Raw genomic sequence first — 24,133 nt, forward strand, 5'->3', positions numbered from 1 at the left:
ACTATTGCCGCTAGGGTGATCAATCAGGATTTTTTTGACTGTGACGCATACCAATAAAACGTAAATTAATGTGAAATTGAAACCCATTCACCTAAAGTGCTATTTTAGACCTTTCTTATGTGATTTTTTCAACATCCTCCTTAATTCACCGAGAGAGAGTGTCTCCTGGCTTTTAGAAGGAATAAACTATTCCTTGTCTCTAAATCTGGGTGGTTTTTTATTCATGCTTCTTTGTTTTTAACGAAGTTTTCAAGGGTGCCCACAACCGAACCACAAAATGAAAATGTCCAAAAATGTCAAATTTTCTAAATTGTCAATATTTTTTTCCAAATCGATGAAATCATACTAATTTCTTTGCTAGTAGTAAGGTTATACGTTTAGCTTTCTATTGCTATGCAAATGTCGACATAAGATCAACCAGGGCCAAAGTTATGGACAAAACAAAAAAGGGTGCCCACAACCGAACCTCCTCCCCTACTATTGAATTACTTTATGCTTTCAATCTATTTGATACGATTTTGAGTTAGAATGTCCGCCACCTTTGAAGACTTAGTTCCGAGAAAATCGAGTATCGCTCGAAGCGCTGGTTCGCTTTTCGGCCTGCAATTATGGAAGGCCAAATAGTGACACTTAGTCAATGTCAAGAGAAATCCAAGAGCTCATGTAATTATACTCAAGATAAATTGTATAATTCGAATCATTCAATTGACTCACCTTAGGATTTCTTGTATTTTTGTCTCGATCGATTTTTTGGTAAATTAGTAAAACGCAGCGATTTTACATGTAAAACAAAAACTCAAAATTGCACGCGCGTTAGAACTAGATGAATAAGAATGATTTTATCAGTAACACTTGTTGTAGAAAAAGTGATGAAATTTAACTTTTATGTGAAGTTAATAACTAGGTTGTGAATTACAACTTATTACAAAGAACAAAGAGTTTAATTTAAACAGCAATTTTGCAGCAAGTTAAATCCCATTTTGAGGAACAATGATTTGTATGGCTTTGAACATTTTCCTACAACCTTTGTACTTTTAAATGTTTTTTATGATTGAAAAACATGTAACTAATTACAAGACAACGAATAAATACGACTCACGAATCTTATAAATCTACATTCGGTCTCTTTGTTTATTTGAAAACTTTAAAAGGTTGAAAAGAAATACCACTTAGAAAATAAGACTGTTACCAGAATTCGCATAAATGGACAAATAAGCAGCGAACGAAGTAACCAATTCAATATATATTCTTTGAGACTTTGAGCTTGACGTAAGATGAAGAGACAATCTTTTGAAAATCCAATAAAATAAAATCAGGGTTTTTTATGATTCCTTCCTCTGTCTGCGGTTGCTGAAACCAAATCTTGAAGTCAACTAATGCAATTTCCGGTAGATTCGATTCCTCTTAGAGCACCACGCAGTCGATAGTTATGCATCGTCGCGCTGCTGTTTAACATTTGTCACGGGTCTAATCTTCCACGCTGCACAGTGGCTGGAGTGTTTATGTCAACAAGTTTTGAACATGTTCGACGTATGAACATACAAGCATATGGAGACGCATGGTGCATTGGTTCATACACTCCTTGTGATGGGAGATTGATTTTGCTTAGCATAGTAGGATATGTGTTTTGATGAAAAACTTCTTACATTCGCTTACAACTCTACAGTTCAGGTATTAATTTAAAATTCATTACTTGTACTTTGTTATGCGTATGAGATTGACTGCCCCAATTTTCCCGTTGTCATTTTGCAGTTAAATCAAATATGACTAAAAAATCCAACAAATCTGTTACACCTTTTTTTCAAGTTTTTAAGTCGCAATAGCCACCAAAAGGCGTACTTAAATATTATCTGAAACATTCTAGAACATGCGAAAAATGTAGAAACGAAAATGAAAAAGATGCGATGAAAAACCCATTTTTAAGGAGTTGTCAGAATAAAACGTAAAAAATCTCCAAAAGTAACGGAATTACGAACTTGGTGTCTGTGACAAAGTTTGTCAGGAGAACTTTTGCTACAACTTTTATGAAGAATCAAACCTTATATGTTGTGCGGTGGATACATTTTTATTTTTTTAATCTCACTTTTAGGGGGATTGATCAGTAAGCTAAATACTTCCAAAGAAGCGCATCAACTTACTGATAGAATGTTTCGAAGACATCATTACGCTAAATTACATAATAAATATTAATACGTATTAATACAATTTCATCTATCCCGTATTTTCAAAATATACTTTAGTTCCACTCACGTCTCAGAACGTGGCCGCTGATTATAACAATTATAAAAATTAATCATCTAAAAAAAATATTCAAAATTATGATTCGCATGACAGTCGTCTGATAAACAATTTCCAAGAATAAACCAAATACAATATTCGTTCAGTTCAAGCACATAGTCAGATATCCGTTGCGAAGCTCACACGGTAAGTCGAATATACAAACATTGCGCCCCGCACGTGTACGCTACATACATAATATTCATGGCGGCCCTGCTGATTCACCGCTGGTACTGCTGAAACGCCACCGCGCCAGCCAGCCGGTAGAACGATGGAATCGGTAAGGAAAGTTGGCGATATTAATATTCTAACGATTGTAGTGCGGTTGCCGTCATTTGGCGCCAGACTTACTGACTGCTTACCTTTATTATTTCGCCTTACTTTCAATTGTACTTTCGCCGATCGGAGACCAGCCCGGCAGGGTGAATAGGCGGTGGGTGTGAAGGGGGGTGTCATAGCCCAACAAGAGGCTTCTTCAAACAATTGAAATAGGGGAGAAGAGTCCAAAATGCAGCAGTTGAGCTTTTTCGGTGGTTTCACCAATGTAAACAAGAATATCGAACCATTTCAACGTACAGAAATTGTACAATTGTCTCCTATTCAAAGCAACAAGATGTTTATGAATTTAAATAAATTTTGGTTGCATGTAAAATGATGGTGAACGCATGGTTGCTTGTTTTGTCTAAATGGATTGAACGACAATTATACGGGTGAGGTGATAGATTCAAAGAGCTTAAATGAGTGAAGCCATTTTATCCCGTGAGTGCGATATGCACTGTTCTACCCTACTGTGGGCAGTGCGGATTGTGGCGGAGAGCTACGGAAATTTCCGTTCGTTACGGCATTTTATTGCTCAGTGGAAATGAAAAGGATTGGAGGGGGTAATATCCTCTGTACCATGTGCCGCAGAATCGAGGTGTTGCTGGTAACAACAGCAGAAAATTAATGCGATGTTTTCGTAGTTCTCTTGCAGTGAACTGAATTAGATTTCCTAATTTTGGATGTCTTTATGGATGTATATTTTTATACAATTCACCGAAATGGTAATCACAACAGGGATATTCAGATCCACATCAATTATGGTGTAGACTTGTGATTGTTAGTTTTCAACGGATTGATTATTAAATGCTGTCTGCGTCATTGATATTGTACTAATTTCTAGTCGACCATTTGAAACATAATCATTATGCACAATATTTTTCTTTCGAATCACAGGTTCATTAGTCCAGCATCATAACATTTGTAATTTGTAATAACATATGTTGGAACTTTCGCACTTAAATGTGTGAATTTAAGCAACACTTCACCATTTCACCGCACTCACTTCATACTGAATTGGCTTCTCTCATTTCTCAGATGGGACACTTAGTACACAACTAATCCAACCCAAGATAACGGAAAAAGTTTAGATTGGAGCGCCACAAACTGACCGGTAGCAATGCAGAATAAGTACTGGCAACTACAGGAGCCAATCACATATAACGCTTCAATGTCGCCAAGCAGCTAATACACACCAAGCAGTTTTTACGATATTGATAAACATATAATAAAGAAGTTTATGTTAGTACAGCTTTGACCCCTCATTTGCAAGACTGTGTGTCATAACCATAACTTATCAGATGCAACATATTGAAGGTGACTCATCATAATTCGGTGTAATCTTTTTCTTTTTTGGAAGAAGTGATTTGCATGATATGCTGAGTAAAACTGTTAATCTCGAACAAACTCGTAAATTTTGCAGAACGATATCGTATAAGCTCTATGGTTCAAATTTATCTAAAAATAGTTTTATTTTTTAGGGCTTCGCATTGTACACGTGGAAGCGACAAAAAAAATCCAAGATTTAAAATGGAGCATGAATCCTGTTATGGAACACAACGGCTTGTCAATAAAACCTGTATAGTTAGTAAACTATCTTCGAGAATGCTCTTGTCTGCAAGACTCCCTGTATATGATGCTAATAAATAAATTAAGAAGCTATTAACCCGACCTTTATCAAAACGACCCTCTACCTTGGCTCTGGCCACACCCACCAATCTGATTTCGCTATGCTCCGCAGTGTTCCAAAGCCCCATAAAACTAATCCTCGGCTAATCTAATAATCACTCTAATCGTGCCTACGACCACCGACAAACAATACGCCATGCCATATGGAGGTTTCCTTATGAAGCTATAAATGGGATATTGTTCCCACCGCACTCGGTGCCAAACCGTGCACCTACAAATAAATAAACAAACGAGATAGACCGACAATTCTGGCTTTGTTTTATCACTTTTATCTATTCTGGCCGGGTCGACGGAAGCGAGCTGAATGTGGGTAGGCGAGGAGTTGATGTTATCCGCAGATCACAATTATGTTGAATCGAGAAGGTGTTCGTGTGGGTGCATAGCATGCAGAACGTCCGGGGACTGGTCAGCAATAAAAAAAAAGGCAAATTGACTAAATGAGAATGACAGCGTGAAGTGATTTAATTTGATAAATTGATTAATGGTGAGCGTGACTTGTAGCGTTGACCAACTGCGTTGCTTTATGACTCATGAGTAGAGTTCGTAGGTACTTTTCGTTTCGATGAGACGAAATCAAACGGAGCTCTATTTTCATAATTTGTGGGAAAACTTGGGTTAAACACATCTTTCACTTTACCAATCTTTTCTAAGGAACGAACATGAAAGATAAAGGAAAATTACGCCTATTTCAAGAAAATTTCTTCTTAGTTTCATTGTTTTTACACCTCACTCATTCGTTTTCGAAAAAAATCGTTTAGCTGTTTATAAGATCGGGTCACAATTATGCAGGCATAATTGTTTGAAATAATGAGTTCAATTTATATTTTCGTTTTTTTGGGCATGGTCAAATGCGTCATTTGACGGCCGAATGAGCTATTTGGCCAAACAGAATATTCGGCCAAATCACCTATTTGACCAAACAACATATTCGGCCAATTGAACTATTCGGCCATGATAGGACAATTATTTTAAACTTTTAGTGGAATGTATTCACTTGTCATAAGAGAAGTTTGTACTATTCCATTTAATTCCAATACTTTATTGTACCTTTGACAGATACATATTTCGAACTCAACAGTAAGGCCGTCTTCAGTGTCTCGTACTTGAATTCGACTATTCGGCCCTATAACCTTTTCGGTCAAATGACTTATTCGGTCAAATGACCTATTCGGCCAAATGACCTGCTCAACCTATTCGACCATATGACGTTTTTGGCCAAATGACTTATTCGGCCAACTGACCTATTCGGCCGTATGACCCGTTCGTCAGAATGGCCTTCGGCCAAATGACTTTCGCCCAGACTTAATGGTTTGTTCGGCCTAGTGGCATTCGGCCAAATGGGTTTCGGCCAAACGATCCTTCCCCGTATTTTCTATTGATCGAATTTTCTTCATATTATCAACATTTATTGTTCCTGCGTAAGATTTGTTCATACAGTTCCATTTCAATTTGTTTATTCAATTGGCATTTGCTTATTCAATAAGCAAGAAAATTAGGCCTAATTCATCAGTGGATTAACCGGAGACAGGTAACTTGATAGTAGATACGGGCGTTCCGATTCTTTTAAATGAGTGAATGATTCGTAGCTCACTTTTTGAAAGATCCGGTTTACCAGATAAGCAAATTATCTAACAATTTGTGAGGAAATGACAGAATAAAAAGTTTATTGTAGGTTCGCTATACATGATATATGTACTTGTAAGCGGAAGAGGGGTAAAATTATTGTCTGTACGGGTCAAAAGTGTGGTGCTGAATGACAATACCCGATCCGTGTGAAAGATCTGAATCACTGAATACGACATGAAAAAAAATACAAAAATATTACAAAATTGACTTTTTTTTACTTTTGATGGGCTACAGCTCTTCGGTGAACCTACGCCACTGGACTCGATCCTGGGCCAATCGCTTCCAGTCGCCCTGAACATTGAGCGCCCTCGGGTCCTCTTCAACTGCAAAAAGCCATCGTGTACGCGGCCTTTCACGAAGCCTGCGGCCTCTTCCGGGTTCTCAACTAAATATTATCTTCGCTTGACGTTCTTCCGGCATACGAACAACGTGACCAGCCCACCGTAGTCTGCCGTGTTGAATAAGCTTAATGATATCCAGCCCTTTCCACACCTGGTAAAGCCTGTCCACGTTAAATTTCGGACACTTTGATAATGTTCATGTGATTTGTCGCCAATTCATAAATTTGGGCAGAGCTAAAACATACTGAAAGCATCACATAAAGTGTAGAAATGGATCTGTATAAAAATGGATCGTGTCAATAGTTTGTGAATTTTTTAAAAATTCGCATTGGCAGATGGGTGTCCAAAATTTAACGTGGACAGGCTTTACAACTCGTGATTCATGCGATGCCGCCAGATACCGTTCTCCTGTTTACCGCCAAGTATTATTCGCAGCACCTTACGCTCAAACACTCCGAAAGCTTTCCGATCAGCCTACTTTAACACGTACGTCCCCAACCCCCATTTTACGACAAAACTCAAAATTCAAAACCATGCAGCTCAGCCAATTTTTAACGGATTTCCAAGCAATCTTCTGGAATCGATCACAAAATTCCTATAGTTTTAGGAACCGAATTCAATTTTTGTCCAATGGCCATGGTTCCGGATATATTCCGGGGAGTACTGGGGTTACCTCCCTCCCGGAAAAAATGGTCACTGGCAGATCGGCTTCGAAATCCGTCGTGCGACATGTCAAACTTCATGATTTTGCAAAACAAGTACACTGGAGTACATTTCGGCGATTTTAGATCGAATTGGCCACTATCCGGGTACTTCCAGGGCCTGGTTCCCTTGGGGAAGTGGCCAATTTTCATTCGCTCTTGGAACCCATCTTGCGACATATCAAACTTCATGATTTTGCAAAACAAGTACACTGAAGTACATTTCGGCGATTTTCGATCGAATTGGCCACCCTCAGGGTACTTCCAGGGCCTGGTTCCCTTGGGGAAGTGGCCAAATTTCGTTCAATCTTGGAACCCATCTTGCGACATGTCAAACTTCATGATTTTGCAAAACAAGTACACTGAAGTACGTTTCGGCGATTTTCGATCGAATTGACCACCCTTCGGGAAGTACCCGAAGGAAGCAAGGCCTGGTTCCCTTGGGGAAGTGGCCAATTTTCGTTTACTCTTGGAATCCACCTTGCGGCATGTCAAACTTCATAGTTTTGAAAAACAAGTACACTGGAGCAGGCTTGTAAAATGTCATCTGCATGTCATTTGACTAATTTGTTCATAACTTTCTTTAGAAGCCAAATTTATTCCATAATTTTAGATGCACTCATAACGCTTGAGTAGGCCTATATTTTTGTCCAAGGGTACATTGCTCTAAATATAACATCTGAGCCTGGGGAGTGAAAACTCTCCAAAATGTCACGTGTCATTTGACATAATGTCATTTGAATGACATTTTGCCTCCCACGCCCCAGATTACATATTTACTGCAATGTCTTGTTAGACAAAGTTGTAGGCACATTTAAGCGCTATAAGTTCGTCATACATCATGATTTGATAGCTACCTTCTGGAAAAAGTTCTGAGAAAATTATACATACGAATGCAAATGACATTTTACAACACTGCACTGGAGTCCATTTCGGTGATTTTCGATCGAATTGGTCACCTTCCGGGTACTTCCAGGTAGACCTGTGCGCTGATTGAAATTTAACAGGCGGTGGCGGGATAGATCATTTTCAGCCAGCGGCGACACGCTGTTGGTGATTAGCGGCGGCGTGGATCGGCGTGAACCAGTTTCAAGCGCCAAAATTTATTCAGAAGTTCCTCCAGAAATTTTTCCAGAAGTTTCTCCACGAGTTTTTTTTTAAAGATCGTCAAGAAATTCCTTTGGACATTCCTCCAGATATTCCTCTATAAGTGCCTCAGGGGAAATTCTTCCAGATACTCCTCCCGGATATCGTCTGGAAGTTCCTTCAGGAAGCTTTTCCAAGAATTACTCCACGAATTCTCCGGAAGTTCCTCTAGGAATTCCTCCGGAAGTTCCTCTAGGAATTCCTCCGGAAGTTCCTCTAGGAATTCCTCCGGGAGTTCTTCTAGGAATTCCTCCGGAAGTTCCTCCAGGAATTCCACCGGAAGTTCCTCTAGGAATTCCTCCGGAAGTTTTTCTAGAAATTCCTCCGGAAGTTCCTCCAGGAATTACTCTGGAAGTTCCTCCAGGAATTCCTCTGGAAGCTCCTCCAGGAATTCCTCTGGAAGTTCCTCCAGAAATTCCTCTGGAAGTTCCTCCAGAAATTCCTCTGGAAGCTCCTCCAGGAATTCTTCTGGAAGTTCCTCCACGAATTCCTCTGGAAGTTCCTCCAGGAATTCCTCTGGAAATTCCTCTGGAAATTCCTCTGGAAATTCCTCCAAGAATTCCTCTGGAAGTTCCTCCAGGAATTCCTGGATGAACTTCCGGAGGAATTCCTCTGGAAGTTCCTCCAGGAATTCCTCCGGAAGTTCATCCAGGAATTTCTTCGGAAGTTCATCCAGGAATTCCTCCGGAAGTTCCTCCAGGATTTCCCCCGGAAGTTCCTCCAAGATTTCCCCCGGAAGTTCCTCCAGGATTTCCCCCGGAAGTTCCTCCAGGATTTCCCCCGGAAGTTCCTCCAGGATTTCCCCCGGAAGTTCCTCCAGGAGTTCCTCCGGAAGTTCCACCAGGAATTCCTTCGGAAGTTCCACCAGGAATTCCTTCGGAAGTTCCTCCAGGAATTCCTCCGGAAGTTCCTCCAGGAATTCCTCCGGAAGTTCCTCCAGGAATTCCTCCGGAAGTTCCTCCAGGAATTCCTCCGGAAGTTCCTCCAGGAATTCCTCCGGAAGTTCCTCCAGGAATTCCTCCGGAAGTTCCTCCAGCAATTCCTCCGGAAATTCCTCCAGGAATTCCTCCGGAAGTTCCTCCAGGAATTCCTCCGGAAGTTCCTCCAGGAATTCCTCCGGAAGTTCCTCCAGGAATTCCTCCGGAAGTTCCTCCAGGAATTCCTCCGGAAGTTCCTCCAGGAATTCCTCCGGAAGTTCCTCCAGGAATTCCTCCGGAAGTTCCTCCAGGAATTCCTCCGGAAGTTCCTCCAGGAATTCCTCCGGAAGTTTCTCCAGGAATTCCTCCGGAAGTTCCTCCAGAAATTCCTCCAAAGTTCCTCCACGAATTCCTCCGGAAGTTCCTCCAGGAATTCCTCCGGAAGTTTCTCCAGGAATTCCTCCGGAAGTTCCTCCAGGAATTCCTCCGGAAGTTCCTCCAGGAATTCCTCCGGAAGTTCCTCCAAGAATTCCTCCGGAAGTTTCTCCAGGAATTCCTCCGGAAGTTCCTCCAGGAATTCCTCCGGAAGTTCCTCCGGAAGTTCCTCCGGAAATTCTTCCGGAAGTTCCTCCAGATATTCCTCCGGAAGTTCCTCCAGGAATTTCTCCGGAAGTTCTTCCAGGAATTCCTCCGGAAGTTCCTCCAGGAATTCCTCCGGAAGTTCCTCCAGAAATTCCTCCGGAATTTACTCCAGGAATTCCTCCGGAATTTCCTTCAGGGTTTCTTCCGGAAGTTCCTCTAGGAATTATTCCGGAAGTTCCTCTAAGAAATCCTCCAGAAAATCCGGGAATTCCAGGTGGCCAATTCTAGTTTTACGGAGGAATTCCTGGAGGAACTTCCATATAAATTCCTGAAGGAACTTCCGGAAGAGTTTATGGAGAAACTTCCGGAGGAATTCCTGGAGGAACTTCCAGATGAATTCCTGGAGGAATCCCTGAAGGAACTTCCAGGCGAAATCCGGGAGGAGTTTCTGGAGGAACTTCCCAGAGGCACTTACGGAGGAATGTCCAAAGGAATTTCTTGACGATCTTTTGAAAAATCTAGTGGAGGAACTTCTGGAAGAATTCCTTGACGAACTTTTGAAGAAATTTTGGCGTTTAAAACTGGTTCACGTCGATCCACGCCACCGCTGATCACCAACGGCGTGACGCCGCCGCCGCTGCCTGAAAACGATCTATCACGCCACTGCCGGTAAAATTTCAATCAGTGCACAAGCCTACCTGGAAGTAGCCGGAGGGTGGCCAATTCGATCGAAAATCACCGAAATGGACTCCAGTGTACTTGTTTTGCAAAATCATGAAGTTTGATATGTCGCAAGATGGGTTTGAAGAGCGAATGAAAATTGTCCACTTCCCCAAGGGACCAAGCTCTGGAAGTACCCGGATAGTGGTCAATTCGATCTAAAAACGCCGAAATGTACTCCAGTGTACTTGTTTTGCAAAATCATGAAATTTGACATGTCGCAAGATAGATTCCAAGATTGAACAAAAATTGGCCACTTCCCCAGGGGAACCAGGCCCTGGAAGTATCCGGAGGGTGACCAATTCGATCGAAAATCGCCGAAACGTACTCGCGTGTACTTGTTTTGCAAAATCATCAATTTAACATGTCGCAAGATGGGTTCCAAGATTGAACGAAAATTGGCCACTTCCCCAAGGGAACCTTGACGTCGCCCTGGAAGTACCCGGAGGGTGGCCAATTCGATTGAAAATCGCCGAAATGTACTCCAGTGTACTTGTTTTGCAAAATCATGAAGTTTGATATGTCGCAAGATGGGTTCCAAGAGCGAATGAAAATTGGCCACTTCCCCAAGGGAACCAGGCCCTGGAAGTACCCGGAGGGTGGCCAATCCGATCGAAAATCGCTGAAATGTTCTCCAGTGTACTTGTTTTGCTAAATCATGAAGTTTGACATGTCGCACGATGAATTTCGAAGCCGATCTGCCAGTGACCATTTTTTCCGGGAGGGAGGTAACCCCAGTACTCTCCGAAATATATCCGGAACCATGGCCATTGCACAAAAATTGACCTCGGTTCCTAAAACTATAGGAATTTTGTGATCGATTCCAGAAGATTGCTTGAAAATCCGTTAAAAATTGGCTGAGCTGCATGGTTTTGAATTTTGAGTTTTGTCGTAAAATGGGGGTTGGGGACGTACGTGTTAACGTCCATGTTTCATGGCCGTATGAAGCCACCGGAAGAATCAGAGTAGTATACAGCCCGAGTTTTGTTTTCGTTTGTAGACTACGGGACTTAAACTGGTTACGAACTCCGTAATAAACCTTATTTGCAGCTGCTATACGCCTTTTCACCTCGCGGGTAACATCATTATCGCACGTCACTAATGTTCCACGATATACAAATTCTTCTACCACTTCAAATTTTTCACCATCCAGCACCATTTCACTACCACCACCATTAATGAACCGACGTTGATTGCCAGCGACCATATACTTCATTTTGCTGGTATTGATCTTAAGTCCAATCCTCGCTGTCTCCCTCTTAAAAGGCACAAAAGCCTCTTGCACGGCACGGCGATCAATCCCGATAATATCGATATCGTCCGCAAATCCCAGGAGCATATGCGATCTTGTGATAATGGTACCGCTTCTTTGCACACCTGCTCTCCTAATCGCTCCCTCGAGCGCTATATTGAACAGTAGATTCAATCCATCTAAGGTAACAAATGACGTCGATATTTCATCCGCAACCCTTACACTTGATTTCGATCCGTCCAACGTTATACGAATCAGCCGTACAAATTCGTCGGAAAACCATGTTCAAGCATAATTTGCCATAATTCATTCCATTTACTGAATCGTACACCGCCTTGAAATCAATAAATAGATGATGTGTCTGCAAGTTGTACTCCCGGAATTTATCAAGGATTTGTCTCAGGGTGAACATTTGATCCGTCGTTGATCGGCCCTCACGAAAACCTGCTTGGTATTCGCCGACGAAGGACTCTTCAAGCGGTCTCAATCTGTTGAACAGAATACGGGACATAATTTTGTACGCCGAATTAGGAGGGTTATTCCTCGGTAATTGGCGCACTACAGTCTGTGACCTTTCTTAAAGAGAGAGAGAGAGAGAGAGAGAAACTGCCTTCATCGGGAGTATATCTGGTACCGAAGCATAAGTCATCATCTTCATTGTTTCATTTATCCTAGCCCTGCTCATCAGACCTTTTTTTTCTTTCTCACAAAACGATTACTTTGCGAAAATCATCATGAGTAAACATTTTCCGCTCGTGAGAATAAATGAGAATTACAACCACTGCTCATGAATTATCATTTCATCATTCTTTATGGACGAATTTTTTTGACGTGGATCTAATGTCTAGAAATAAAATTTTTCAGGAAAAGAAATATGTCCAGCAAGATGTATGTAGGCTGACCATACGTACCGTATTTAACGGGACAGTACTGTTTTTCTGACTTTATTGTACTGTTCCGTCGTAATCGAAAAATACTCCATCTGTCCCGTTTTTTCATTGATTGATTATATTTTATTTTCATTTTTTTTTAATAACTCTGAAATTTTATTCAAACGAACTCAATATTTTTGGTAGAAAACAAAAAAAAACACAACAAAAATGTATAGAAACCCATCAAAAAAGTGTAAAATTTAAAAATAAAACTGGGTAACGTTATTTATGTTGCTGTAAAAAGAATGTTATCTATGCTGTTATGTATTTTCCGGAGAAAGGCCGTTTGGTCTGAAACCTGAATGCCACGAGGCCGAAAGTTGTTTGGGCGAATATACCATTTGGCCTAACATACCATTTGGCCGACTAGATCATTTGGCCGAACAGGTTTTTATGTACTAACAGGTCTTTTGGCCAAACATGTCCTTTGTCGTCTTTTGGCCGAATAGGTCATTTGGCCGAACAGGTCATTTGATGGCCGAAAGACCTGTTTGGCCAAATAACATATTCGCCAAAATGACTTGTTCGGCCAAATTGGACTTGGCGAGCGTTGGGCGTATTCGAGGATGGAAAGATGCGGCCTCGAACCGTGTATTGTGGCGTCAAATTGTTGATTCAGTGGTATCCCGACTAGAAGGTCATATCAAAATTATATCATACTATGTTATTATGTTATACTAAATTTTTATAACAAAATTTGTTAGAAACATGGTGCAGGATGTTGTTAAAATAACTAAATTTCTATCAAAATCTGCACTACTGGAAACAAAAAATTATCAAATTTTGTTACAATTTTATCATAAAAATAACATATTCTGTTAGAAACTTATAACATAATCAGATACAAAATATTTTGGTGCTTTGCAGTTGGAATTTTTACAGGTCGTGATAGGTTTCCAGATTGTGATCAACAATCATAATTTTTTTGTTTTTATCTGAACAAGAATATTTTTCGAGAACATGAAATTAACAACATAACAAATAAGGCAACCTTCTCAAATTATATCAGCGTTGTGATGCCTATGGCTGGGAGACTTTGCTACATCTTTTTTAATTGCCTACTATTGGGCAATTCGGTGTTAAGCATTTTTCAAATCATATTATGATATAATCCTGTTACAACATTTGAAAGATACTGGCTACTGAGAACAAAATTGTATCAAAATAAGTTATAAATATCACAATATGTTAAAATTGTGTTCAATTTTTGTTATGCTCTTCTAGTCGGGATCTGTTTAGATGTAGACTAAATAAATGAATGAATGACCTGTTCGACCAAATGACCAACTGATCTATTTGGCCAAATAATATATTCAGCCAAATGACCTATTTGGTCAAATAATTTATTCGACCGAAAGACTTGTTTGTCCAAATGAACTGTGTGGCTAAATAACTTATTCGAACAAATGACCTATTTGCCCAATTGCTTTCGGCCGAATGGGTTTCGAACAAACGATCCTTCCCTGTATTTCCATTGATCGATTTTTCTCAATATTCTCAACATTTATCATTCCTCCGGAAGATTTTTTCATACAGATACATTTCAATTTGTTTCTGCTTATTCAAAAGGCATTGAAATTAGGCCAAAGTCATCAGTGGATTAACCGGAACAAGTAACTTGGTAGAAGATATGGGCGTTCAGATCCAGAACCGTTGAAATAATCCGCGGATCTTTCAAGTGAGTGAATGATTTGTAGCTCACTTTTTGGAAGATCCGGTTCATCAGATAAGCAAATTATATGCTTGTAAGTGAGAGAGGGGTGAAATTATTGTATTTACGGGTCAAAAGTGTGGTGCTGAATGATAGGACCCGATCCGTATGAAAAATCCGGATCACCAGAGCGAATGAACCAGATCGGATCCGGTCTACGAAGTGATCGATTTTGCACATCTCTACTTGAGCATCAAAGAATTAGGACATGTCACGCCTTAACGTATAAAACGGTGCAACATTTTCAAATTCGGCTAATTTTGGATTATTTATTTTAAATATTTCAAAGTAGGTAAACCTTTTTTTCGTATCTCGGTTTATCATATATGTTTAAGATATTTGAGTTTTTCAAAAACTAACAAATCATTCAAAGTAATTCTGCATAATTATAAGTTTGTTGAAATCATTCATTGAAAAAAAAAGTCATGAAAAAATAATTTACAAAAATAATACAAAATTGACTCCAAAATAAAATACGCTATTCAAGCACCAGCCAGACCTCCATCACCTCGGCAAGATCTGCCTAGGATCCGACGTATAACATGCGTCAGTACAGAAGCTCCATCACTGCTAGAGATTCAAACAGCCATCCAAAGCATGAAAACGAATAAAGCCTCAGGAGTGGGTCGCATATCACCCGAGATGCTCAAAGCTGACCCCATACTTGAAGTTTTGCTTAGAATACAGTTGATTGCTCATGCTCAATCGATATCCTCTTCCAAGACAATCGTGGAGATGCAGAGGTATACTCAGTCTCTAGTAGCAACGAGAGTCGGACTAACAATCCTTTCCGTTCTATATGACCGTAAGGACGTAGCCGGCGCCGTTATTGACTTTAAATATTCTCTGTGCAATTTCGCAAGTTCTAGTCAATCACAGAGTAGTTACTACGAATTGTGCTGTCATAATGCATATGCTTATGCTCACCCCAATCTTCATTGTTCGACACAAAGGGATTTAATATTCTATTGTTTTTAGAATACTCAGGTGTTCTATTATACCACCTTCGAAGAGGCTAACGGATCTCTTTATCTTTAAAGGACTAATTTCCCCTTCTAATTGTATTAACCATATCTCTCTCAATGTCAATGGTCCTTTCATTAGTAACTCATGAGTGCTCATCAAGCTAACATCCTGATGAACAACTTTGCTGTATAAATTGGGGCCCTAGTTCTCTTCTGTGATTATACACATGACACATCCAATAATGTAATACAAAAATATTTCCCCGTTCATATAGGATGATGGTCTTATAAATATTTAAAGGTCATAATAATTAAATAAAAGTATAAAGGTATTATATAAAGTAAAAGCTGTGTGTTGGCAGCTGCTGATTAATGGATAAAGTTAATCTAAAATAGCTGTAAAATATGTTCAAAGCATGCAAACTCTAAATTCTATAACTAGGCTACTGGTGACTACATATCTATAAAAAATTAAAACGATACCGGTGATGACGGAACTGCTTTCTGTTGGTTCCAAAAGCAAAAACCTAAAGCGGATACACAAAAAATAAAAGATGTCACAAGTTTATCTGAAACAAGGGAGAATATGAAAAAGCAAGAAACACGAGAGGAAAATGTAGCAAAATCTGCTGCGCATAGAGTCCATGTAATATCACAAAAGCGACTGAGATGTGTTCTGTTTGGAGAAAGTTCAAATGTGTAGTAGTGTGGTAGAAAAAAATGTAAAACCAATTTAACTTAGATAAAATTTGCTCATAGAAACTCATAATTGAAAACAGAAAATTACTACACTGTGACATTAAACCATCGAGAGGAAAAGCATGTATCCATTTAATCAGAATTACCTAGGAAAATGTCGTCATCATCGATATTTTGCTGATTGGCGAGCGTGGCGATAGCTGCCATAGTTCTACAAAATTCAATTAATGAGGGTGGCGGTAGCAGCACCACGCTCAATGGTGATCGGACCAATATGTCACCCGACAACATTCAAAAGTGAGCGGGATACGGCGCTTACCTGTAACGAGAAGAAGGTGGAGAAAACACATTAGTTGGTGGAAAAGATGAGCTCGGTGGTCTAGTGGCTACCGCTTCTGCCTTATAAGCAGGAGGTCGTGGGTTCAATTCCAGGCTCGTCCCTTTCCTACTTTGTATTTCTATCTTAGTTCTTTCTGTGTTTCACGTTCTACCAAAACGATTCCTACTGTTATAACCTTCCACACAATCCCAAAACCTTCCGTGGCACCTATGAGAGGTCGTAGAGTTCTCTGCATCTTTCTTAAGTAGGTGTCCAACTAACCATCCTTCCCCTTCCTCAGCATTCGCAAGGACGTGGCCAGGACAGATCTCGACTATTGGAGAGTGCATTGCTTCCATCTAAGAGATAGTGATTAGTCCCAAATCAATATCTGTGGTAACGGATGAAAATGATGCTACTCTCATACAATAGTCTTGGCTTGTACCACCTACGAATTTGTGCGAATTGCTCAATGCTAATGCTAATGCTAATGCTAAAACACATTAGTTGGTGAAATGAACTACTAGTCTTAATTTGACCAATCATATGAAGATCACTTCCACTCACAATGGATAAGTTTACTAAATCGGTTACCGCGTTCTGGAATTGAAAAGTGCCTCTCGTAATCATATTGCCTTCACTAGAACAAAGCGTAGACAAAATACGTATTCTCCCATCAGTAATGCCTACTTTCTTTGTTTGTCTTCATTATTGCCACCATCAACACAAGACGGATTATTCTACAATTTTATTATCATCCTTGGGTCAACAGTGTTTAAAATCTGTTCAATCGAGCAAAATCTGTTCAAATGACATCAGAGGAAAATAGAGCATCAAACTTGTAACCTATCGCCCGTGAAGGTGAAAATATCTTTTCCAATGAACGAGCTGAACTTGTATCCATCTTCTGATAAACAGACTTTTACCAACTGATGGAAATGGATCGATTCCTACATAATGTATTATCTATTTACATTTTTTCCGATCAGCACCTTCATCAAAGTTTTATGCCACCGCTACGAAATGATGGTTTCAGGTATGTACTTCGACACCATCCAACAGCGAAAAAGATTTTACCAGAATGAGAAAAAGCACTTTTTACCTCTCGCCCTTGGTGCCACTATTTCTTGGAAGTTCAGTGCATTCGCTTGAAAACAAAAGTTGTTGAAACAGAAAACTTTTTACTTTTCACTTATTATTTAATCCACGGTAATCCTCTCTCCTTATTGTGCCAGTTTAACACAAGAACATGACTTGTATTCACAAATAGTATAACCATGGACGGGGAGATGCTTTTTTGATATGGATTCTAAGGATGAGGCGATTACAGCTTGGATGTTCCGATGACATTGACATTATCAATTACAATCGACATAGCACCGACAACGTTCAATTCCATCTAATACAAATCTTAATACAAAAGCTACGGACATGCGAGTATTGGACTCAATGTGAGTTACACTTGGACCAGTTCTTCTTCTTATTGGCATTACATCCCCACACTGGGACAGAGCCGCCTCGCAGCTTAGTGTTCATTAAGCACTTCCACAGTTATTAACTGCGACGTTTCTAAGCCAAGTTACCATTTTTGCATTCGTATATCATGAGGCTAACATGATTATACTTTAATGCCCAGGGAAGTCGAGACAATTTCCAATCCGAAAATTGCCTAGACCGGCATCGGGAATCGATCCCAGCCACCCCCATCATGGTCTTGCTTTGTAGCAGCGCGTCTTACCGCACGGCTAAGGAGGGACCCACTTGGACCTGTTACACTTGGTGAAATAACTCTAAAGAATATTAAAGAACATGCGTGTTTCGCGGAATACGATCTTTGTTATGAGGTTTCATCCCCGAGAGAAACTTGATATTTTTTTCAAAGCACGATGAAGAATATGATCAAAAGCTATCGCAAGTGAGCGACAGTTATGAAATCGGGCTATTGAGGAACAACACGAAATTAAATCACCGTTACTTTGCCAAGTCGTTCCTGGGGAGGGGGCGTTAGGCAAAATAATAGTTTTAAACATGTATCAATTTAGCAATAAAAGCCAATGAAATATCAATTGAAATAATATCTACCAAATAAAGCATTCTTACTTCATCCTTTTTCGAACCAAGCCAATGTATTCTGGGTTTATCGTATTGAATCCCAACTAGGTATCGGTAATAGTTCTTGTATTTGAACATAATCCTTTTTACTCTACTGGTGGTTGAAAGACTCCAATTTTCAATTTTCTAGTTTGAAATGGTGTTGTAGCTATTGCTTAAATCTGTAGACCTCTATCAAAGGTGCAAAGGCGTAGTATTGCCAATCCGGAGATGGCGATTTCGTTTCTCAGTCCAGTATATGATGTTTTCGGGTGGGAAACATTCTCACCCCGGGCATAGTGTATCCATTGTACTTGCTACACAAGATACATAATAGGCCTGAATGTGTGCGCAAGCGACAGTGTGCCGCTAAAAGCACACAAGCCCAGCAGGAGTACCAACCGGTACATCAGGATTGATGCCAGTGAGATCCTGATTATGGTATACTGTTCGCATGTTCAATGACTCTGTTTTTGGATATTGTAATAATGTGAAAGCGATGGCTGGCAGTTGGGTCATTCTATTCTCTTAATAAGGCTGGGTGACACCGACCTGAAACGGCGAGTGGGCCAATGTCAAGGCTGTTTTCCGTCCCACAAAACCGCGGAGGGCCTTGTAGCACGCTGTGCAGTCCTGTCATACAGTTTTGCCTACTGGGAGGAAGTATCTCACTCAACACAAATTCCACATACACCCCTTTCTAACGGTAGTAGGAAAGATGAGATGATTTTTGTCTATGATCGGGATGCTACTTTGAAAACTTCCGAGTATAAAAAGTTGACTGAAGAAGTACTGGGAGATGGTGTCCAAGTAAGAGCCCTATGCTCAGTTTCGGTCATCCAGTGCATCGGCTTGGATGAGATAACCAAAGCCGGTAAGCGCGCTGAGAGATCAATGTAACGTCGAGATCCAGAGCTCCCCGTTTTGGTTGCGGAAAGGCTTTGCGGGAATGCAGATGGCCTCATTCCAAGTACCGTCAACTGGGGGGAAGATGATCATTTTTAAGACAAAACATGCAATAACAATGTGTGTTTACATTTTAAATCGAAACAAATATTTTCAAAACATGTACTGCTATACGTTGCAATAATCAACAACTTAAGTTTTCTGAAATGCGTTCGCACTATGAGTCTAGTCTATATATGAGTCTAGCGGGTGATTGAGTCTAGCCGTGTTGTTTCTCGCTCTGTTCCGATCGTCCGATAGTGTGAAATTCGTTGGATAAAATTAGTGAAAATTTGACCTGAGTGCGCATAACTTGCTGATCAATCCGATTTATTACTACCTCGATTGCCCCGAGTGTTTTTATGCAAGTTTTTGCTTAAAATTCACATTCAATCACCATGGGGAAAGACTGCGGAAAGTGCTCTATGTTTGTCGATATTAGCTCAGACTTATTCACTGTATGTGAAGGTAAATGTGCTAAAACATTTCACGCTGTCTGTGTTGGTGTGGCCGAAGAGGATATGCGCGCCCTATCGAGGAAAAACATTATTTGGATCTGCGATGACTGTATGGTACTGTTTTGTAGAGCTAGAGAACGCACGAATGTTGATGTAACTGCAAACACTCTACAACTCCCATCGGTAGAAGAGGAAATAAATTATTTGAAATGCGCAGTGAAAGAAATCATGAACACGCTTGACCAGGTTGCTCACAAATCATCGTCTATTTCACCGCATCCTCATTCAACGCCAGTTTCGACGCCCGTACTTCTTGATGGAACAAGTGACGAGATCGTGCATGCTGGAACAATAGAACCTCCGTCATTGCAAGCGGCCGATTGCGATACGTTCTCACTGTATCTAACTAATATTGACAAGAATACCAGTGAAAATGATATTAGTCGATTAATATCACACTCTCTCAGTATTCCGTTGCCTTGCTGCTCAAATGTGGTGAAGCTGGTGCCAAAGTGCAGAAGCTCTTACGCATTCGATTATATATCGTTTAAAGCTGTGTTGGATTCGAATCTGAAATCGAAAGCAATGAATGCATCTACATGGCCCAAAGCAATCAAATTTCGAGAGTTTGTGGATCGGAGAAATGATACTTGGAAACCTCCCGTATAGTAAACTATTTTAAAATTTACACGTTCTAATTTTTGTAGTACACTTTTGAGATTGGTTTTGTTGTAAGTTTGTTTACATATATGTTGTTATTTGTATTGCATAATAATTAGTAAGATGCTAGACAAGATGTTGTGTGTATTATTAATGTATGAATTATTTGTGTCTATGTTTTATTATGAATGAAAACTATGTTCGTACACTAGTGTTAGGAATTCAATAAGATCAATGCAAATCAGTTGAATGTAAAATAATAAATAAATAAATAAATAAATAAATTTATTAAAATAAATTAAATTATCACACATTTTTTGAGTAATCTGGGTTGGGGTGAAGTTGATCAAGACAGCTCTACTAAAATCATTATGACCTAGTAGTCAAAATACACTAGGTTATTTGTATGAATGTTGAATTTCCTACGTAAAGAAGTCTACGAAGTCAATATTTGAAACGAAAATAGCGTCATTTATGACTATCTCTCTCTTTCTTCCACAAAATACATTTTCATGATTATAATCGAAAAACTCGAATTTCTACCTAGCGGTAACATTACTTGAACTGAGAATATTGTTGACTACCGTTTCATAAAAAAATTTGGCACTTTTGACTGACACATCAAATGGTCATCTTCACCTCAATGATCATCTCCCCCCCCGGTTGACGGTATCTCTGGATGACGCCGAAAACAGGGTGTCGACTACCTGGAAAACCTGGAAAGTCAGCGAATTTCAATAATTTGGACCTGGAATGTCAGGGAAAGTCAGGGAATTTTGATTGAGGTCAGGGAAAAAATCACAAAACCCAATATTGAAAATTTATAGTGATTTTTTTTTAATTCGAGCAAAATGTTAAACTAAGGACACGCTGAATTATTTTAATCCATTGAAAAAAGACCAATAATGGTACCAAAACTTCGGAGCAAAATTAATCTAGCGTTTTAACTGGTCATCAGACTGCATAGCCGATAAACAATACTCCGAGGAAGTTACAGTCGACAATGACTTTCACTATCAAGCTATAAAGCTTTTTCTTGTGACCGGTGACTAGACCGGTCTCTAGACTAAAAGTTTACTCCGGGCCCATTCCGTACATACCATGGTATTCGAGTTTGTTTCACTGACTAAGCAATAATACAGGTGTCAAAGCTACGTTTTTCAAATTGTCACTGTTGAAGCCTGCTCCAAATATTTTTTGCCTTTCTCGTACAACAAAGTTGTACCAGAAGGCTATAATTTCACTCCAAAAGCCAAATTTTGATAGAAGGCTCGGAGACCCATAGTGTTATATACCAATCGACTCAGCTCGAAAAACTGAACAAATGTCCGTTTGTGCGTGTGTGTGTGGATGTGTGTAGCCCCGGGAATTTTTTAATGTTAAGGTGAAGGTGGGTTGAGTACCAAAACAAAGCTTTGATAGTATTGGTACAGTAAAAACTTTCATATACTGTAGTAGTATTGGTGTCGTATTTTAAAAAAACAAAGAATATTAGTAGGGTGGTTCAAAAAACGACCCAGCACCATAACGCTCACTCGATTCCGTCCCATGCTCCGAGTGTCCTAGAAAAACCAATTTGAACAAAAACTGGTTGAGCGCAAGCCGGTTCAAGTTTGTATGAAAACTAGAATGGGAAACTAAACCTTTTATTACACTGATTACGGCGCTTTCCCTCCAAACGCTGGCGAAAAGAGAACCCACATTGCTGAAAGCAACATTCCAGAGACTTCAGTGAACGAAAAACGCACCGCAGGAAAGATCCATTGATTACGTAACGCAAATATACCATTTTATACTCACCCTTATGTCACACTTTTTATATGAAGTATCTGCCCCTGGTACGATAGTGTAGACTAGACTAGACTAGAAGTATCTGGTGCGATAGATATCACAGACAAATTCTGGGTATTTTGTTGAATTGCACGTTTCTCTGATGCCTTCTGAGAAGCCTAATTATCATGCGAAAGAATCACAACCTCGATTAAAATCGACTCCCAACTATTGGAACGACCATTCAATATGGATTGTCTATGGAGTTGAAGCTCTTAAATATTTCATCCCGTCATATGGTCTCCCCGCTCGCCATCGCCCAATGACGGAGTGCCAGAATCAGAATAATGTTAAATTCAACCTCGCCATATCAACTGTCATACAAATCTGAAACGGTAAGCATATTCAAACCAGCCCAAACCATTGGATGACACCCAAATTATAAATCATAATCAACTGAGCGTGGCGAAGCAAAATTATTTTTTGAGCCACCCTACTTATTAGTTTGCTGCTGCCGGTGCCGGTGCACCGCGGTGTTTACATTCGCTCCGCTTTCAATCGTTTTTTCCGGGCAAATCTAGCAGTTTATACTAAGTTTTCGGTTCAAATAAGTGACTTATTTCAAAAAGTGGTGTTTAATTTGCATTCTATCAACATTTCGAGCTGCTCATGTGCGGAGAAGTGAGTAAAAACTTAATTTTTCCAATGCCCTTTGAGAAGAAGTGAAGTGCAGTGATGAACCCAACAAATCGCGGACGGCTATTAAATTGGCACGAAACTGCTAATTTATGCTACAATTCGAGCCGGAATACATAGGATTCATTGAAGAAACATGTTCATTATCACGGGAAGTAAGGAAATATGCTGTGAACAGGTTAGTAATTTGAATAATTAACTTTTGTTCGATGCTGTTCGATGCATTCGAATGTTGGTGGGAGAGGAGTGCGGGAGGTGTGGGGTTGGCCCGTGGAAGGTCCGGTGCCATATTGGCGGCCATCGTGGTACTCTTCCAACTATGTCCTTAAACACGTTTCATAAAGAAGGACTTGACCGATTCGAGTGCAACTAGTTTCATTCGACGGAGAAACTTTCCTAGTTGGACACTATTGTTTTTGTTTGTTAATAACTCATTCGGTTTGAATAATATTTCTATTTTTCTTTTAACAAATACGCTGTTTACATGCACACTTTAAGTCATTAATCAATTTAGCCGTGACGCAATCCATTACTCTCATAGTTGAGTAATTCTTAAGTAGCGTGATATAATCGCATCAAAGCTTTTAACCGCCAAAATGTAGGCAATTTACGTTGCATTTACCATACTAGTTCGAATTCAACACATTGAATCGAGAAAGGCATAATCACCACTGGTGGATAAATTTGGGTTTTTTATAAAAAGTCCCCTTTAAAGTGATTATACAATCGAGCCATGTGGTGAATTTCAAATTCACCACACGATTTTCTACTCCTATTGTCAAAAGTTCAAATCTAGCGAAATAATGTTCGTACAATGCTGAAATTTAAGTCGATTGTTTAGCATAAGCAAGCAAACGTTCTACGGATGATTCATCCTCATGGGCGTTGTGGTTCTTTCAATTCGTGCTCTTGAAAAATCACTAGGAAAAGCACGTGGTTTCCAAGATGGCCGATTTGTGGCTTTGTTGTATAACCACCTTAATATTTTAGATTATTTAGTTTGAGTGGTATTGTGTCGAGGTCGTTTTGATTTTTTGCAGTTTCCTCAGTAGCGTTCAAGTCATGTTCCCATTAAACAAAAGAAGTTCTGAAAGTTCGTTCAAATACTGGTCATTAGACGAGTTTGTACAATTCCATTTAATTCCACTGATTTATTGTACCTTTGACAGATACGTATTTCGACCGTAACAGTAAGGTCGTCTCCAGTGTCTCGTACTTGACTCGACTAAGTCGAGTCGAATAAGTAATTTGTTTCCACTGACTCGTACCTGACTCGAATAAGTTGGAAATTGGAAAAAATGCGATCTATCTCGATAAA

The 24,133-nt window shown here is 39.8% G+C and overlaps 1 protein-coding gene across 3 annotated transcripts in view; it reads right to left on the reverse strand.

The window, feature by feature from the left end:
• Positions 1–16,183, reverse strand: part of LOC134224133 (protein Fe65 homolog) — a 92,056-nt gene extending 75,873 nt beyond the window's left edge. The window contains exons 1-2 of one of the 3 annotated variants that reach the window (XM_062703389.1): positions 16,023–16,129; positions 15,661–15,704 (exon numbers count right to left, since the gene is read on the reverse strand). Coding sequence is in view for 1 of the 3 variants with exons in the window: in XM_062703388.1 (XP_062559372.1) it covers positions 16,023–16,167 (145 nt within the window). In the remaining 2 variants the exon portion in view is untranslated. Of the gene's footprint in view, positions 1–3,601; positions 3,768–15,660; positions 15,705–16,022 lie in introns of those variants that run through there. The other 2 variants (XM_062703388.1, XM_062703387.1) reach the window with 2 other exon arrangements.
• Positions 16,184–24,133: the final 7,950 nt, after the last annotated feature.

The sequence above is a fragment of the Armigeres subalbatus genome, chromosome 3 (genome assembly GCF_024139115.2).
Source record: "Armigeres subalbatus isolate Guangzhou_Male chromosome 3, GZ_Asu_2, whole genome shotgun sequence".
NCBI classification, from domain to species: domain Eukaryota; kingdom Metazoa; phylum Arthropoda; class Insecta; order Diptera; family Culicidae; genus Armigeres; species Armigeres subalbatus.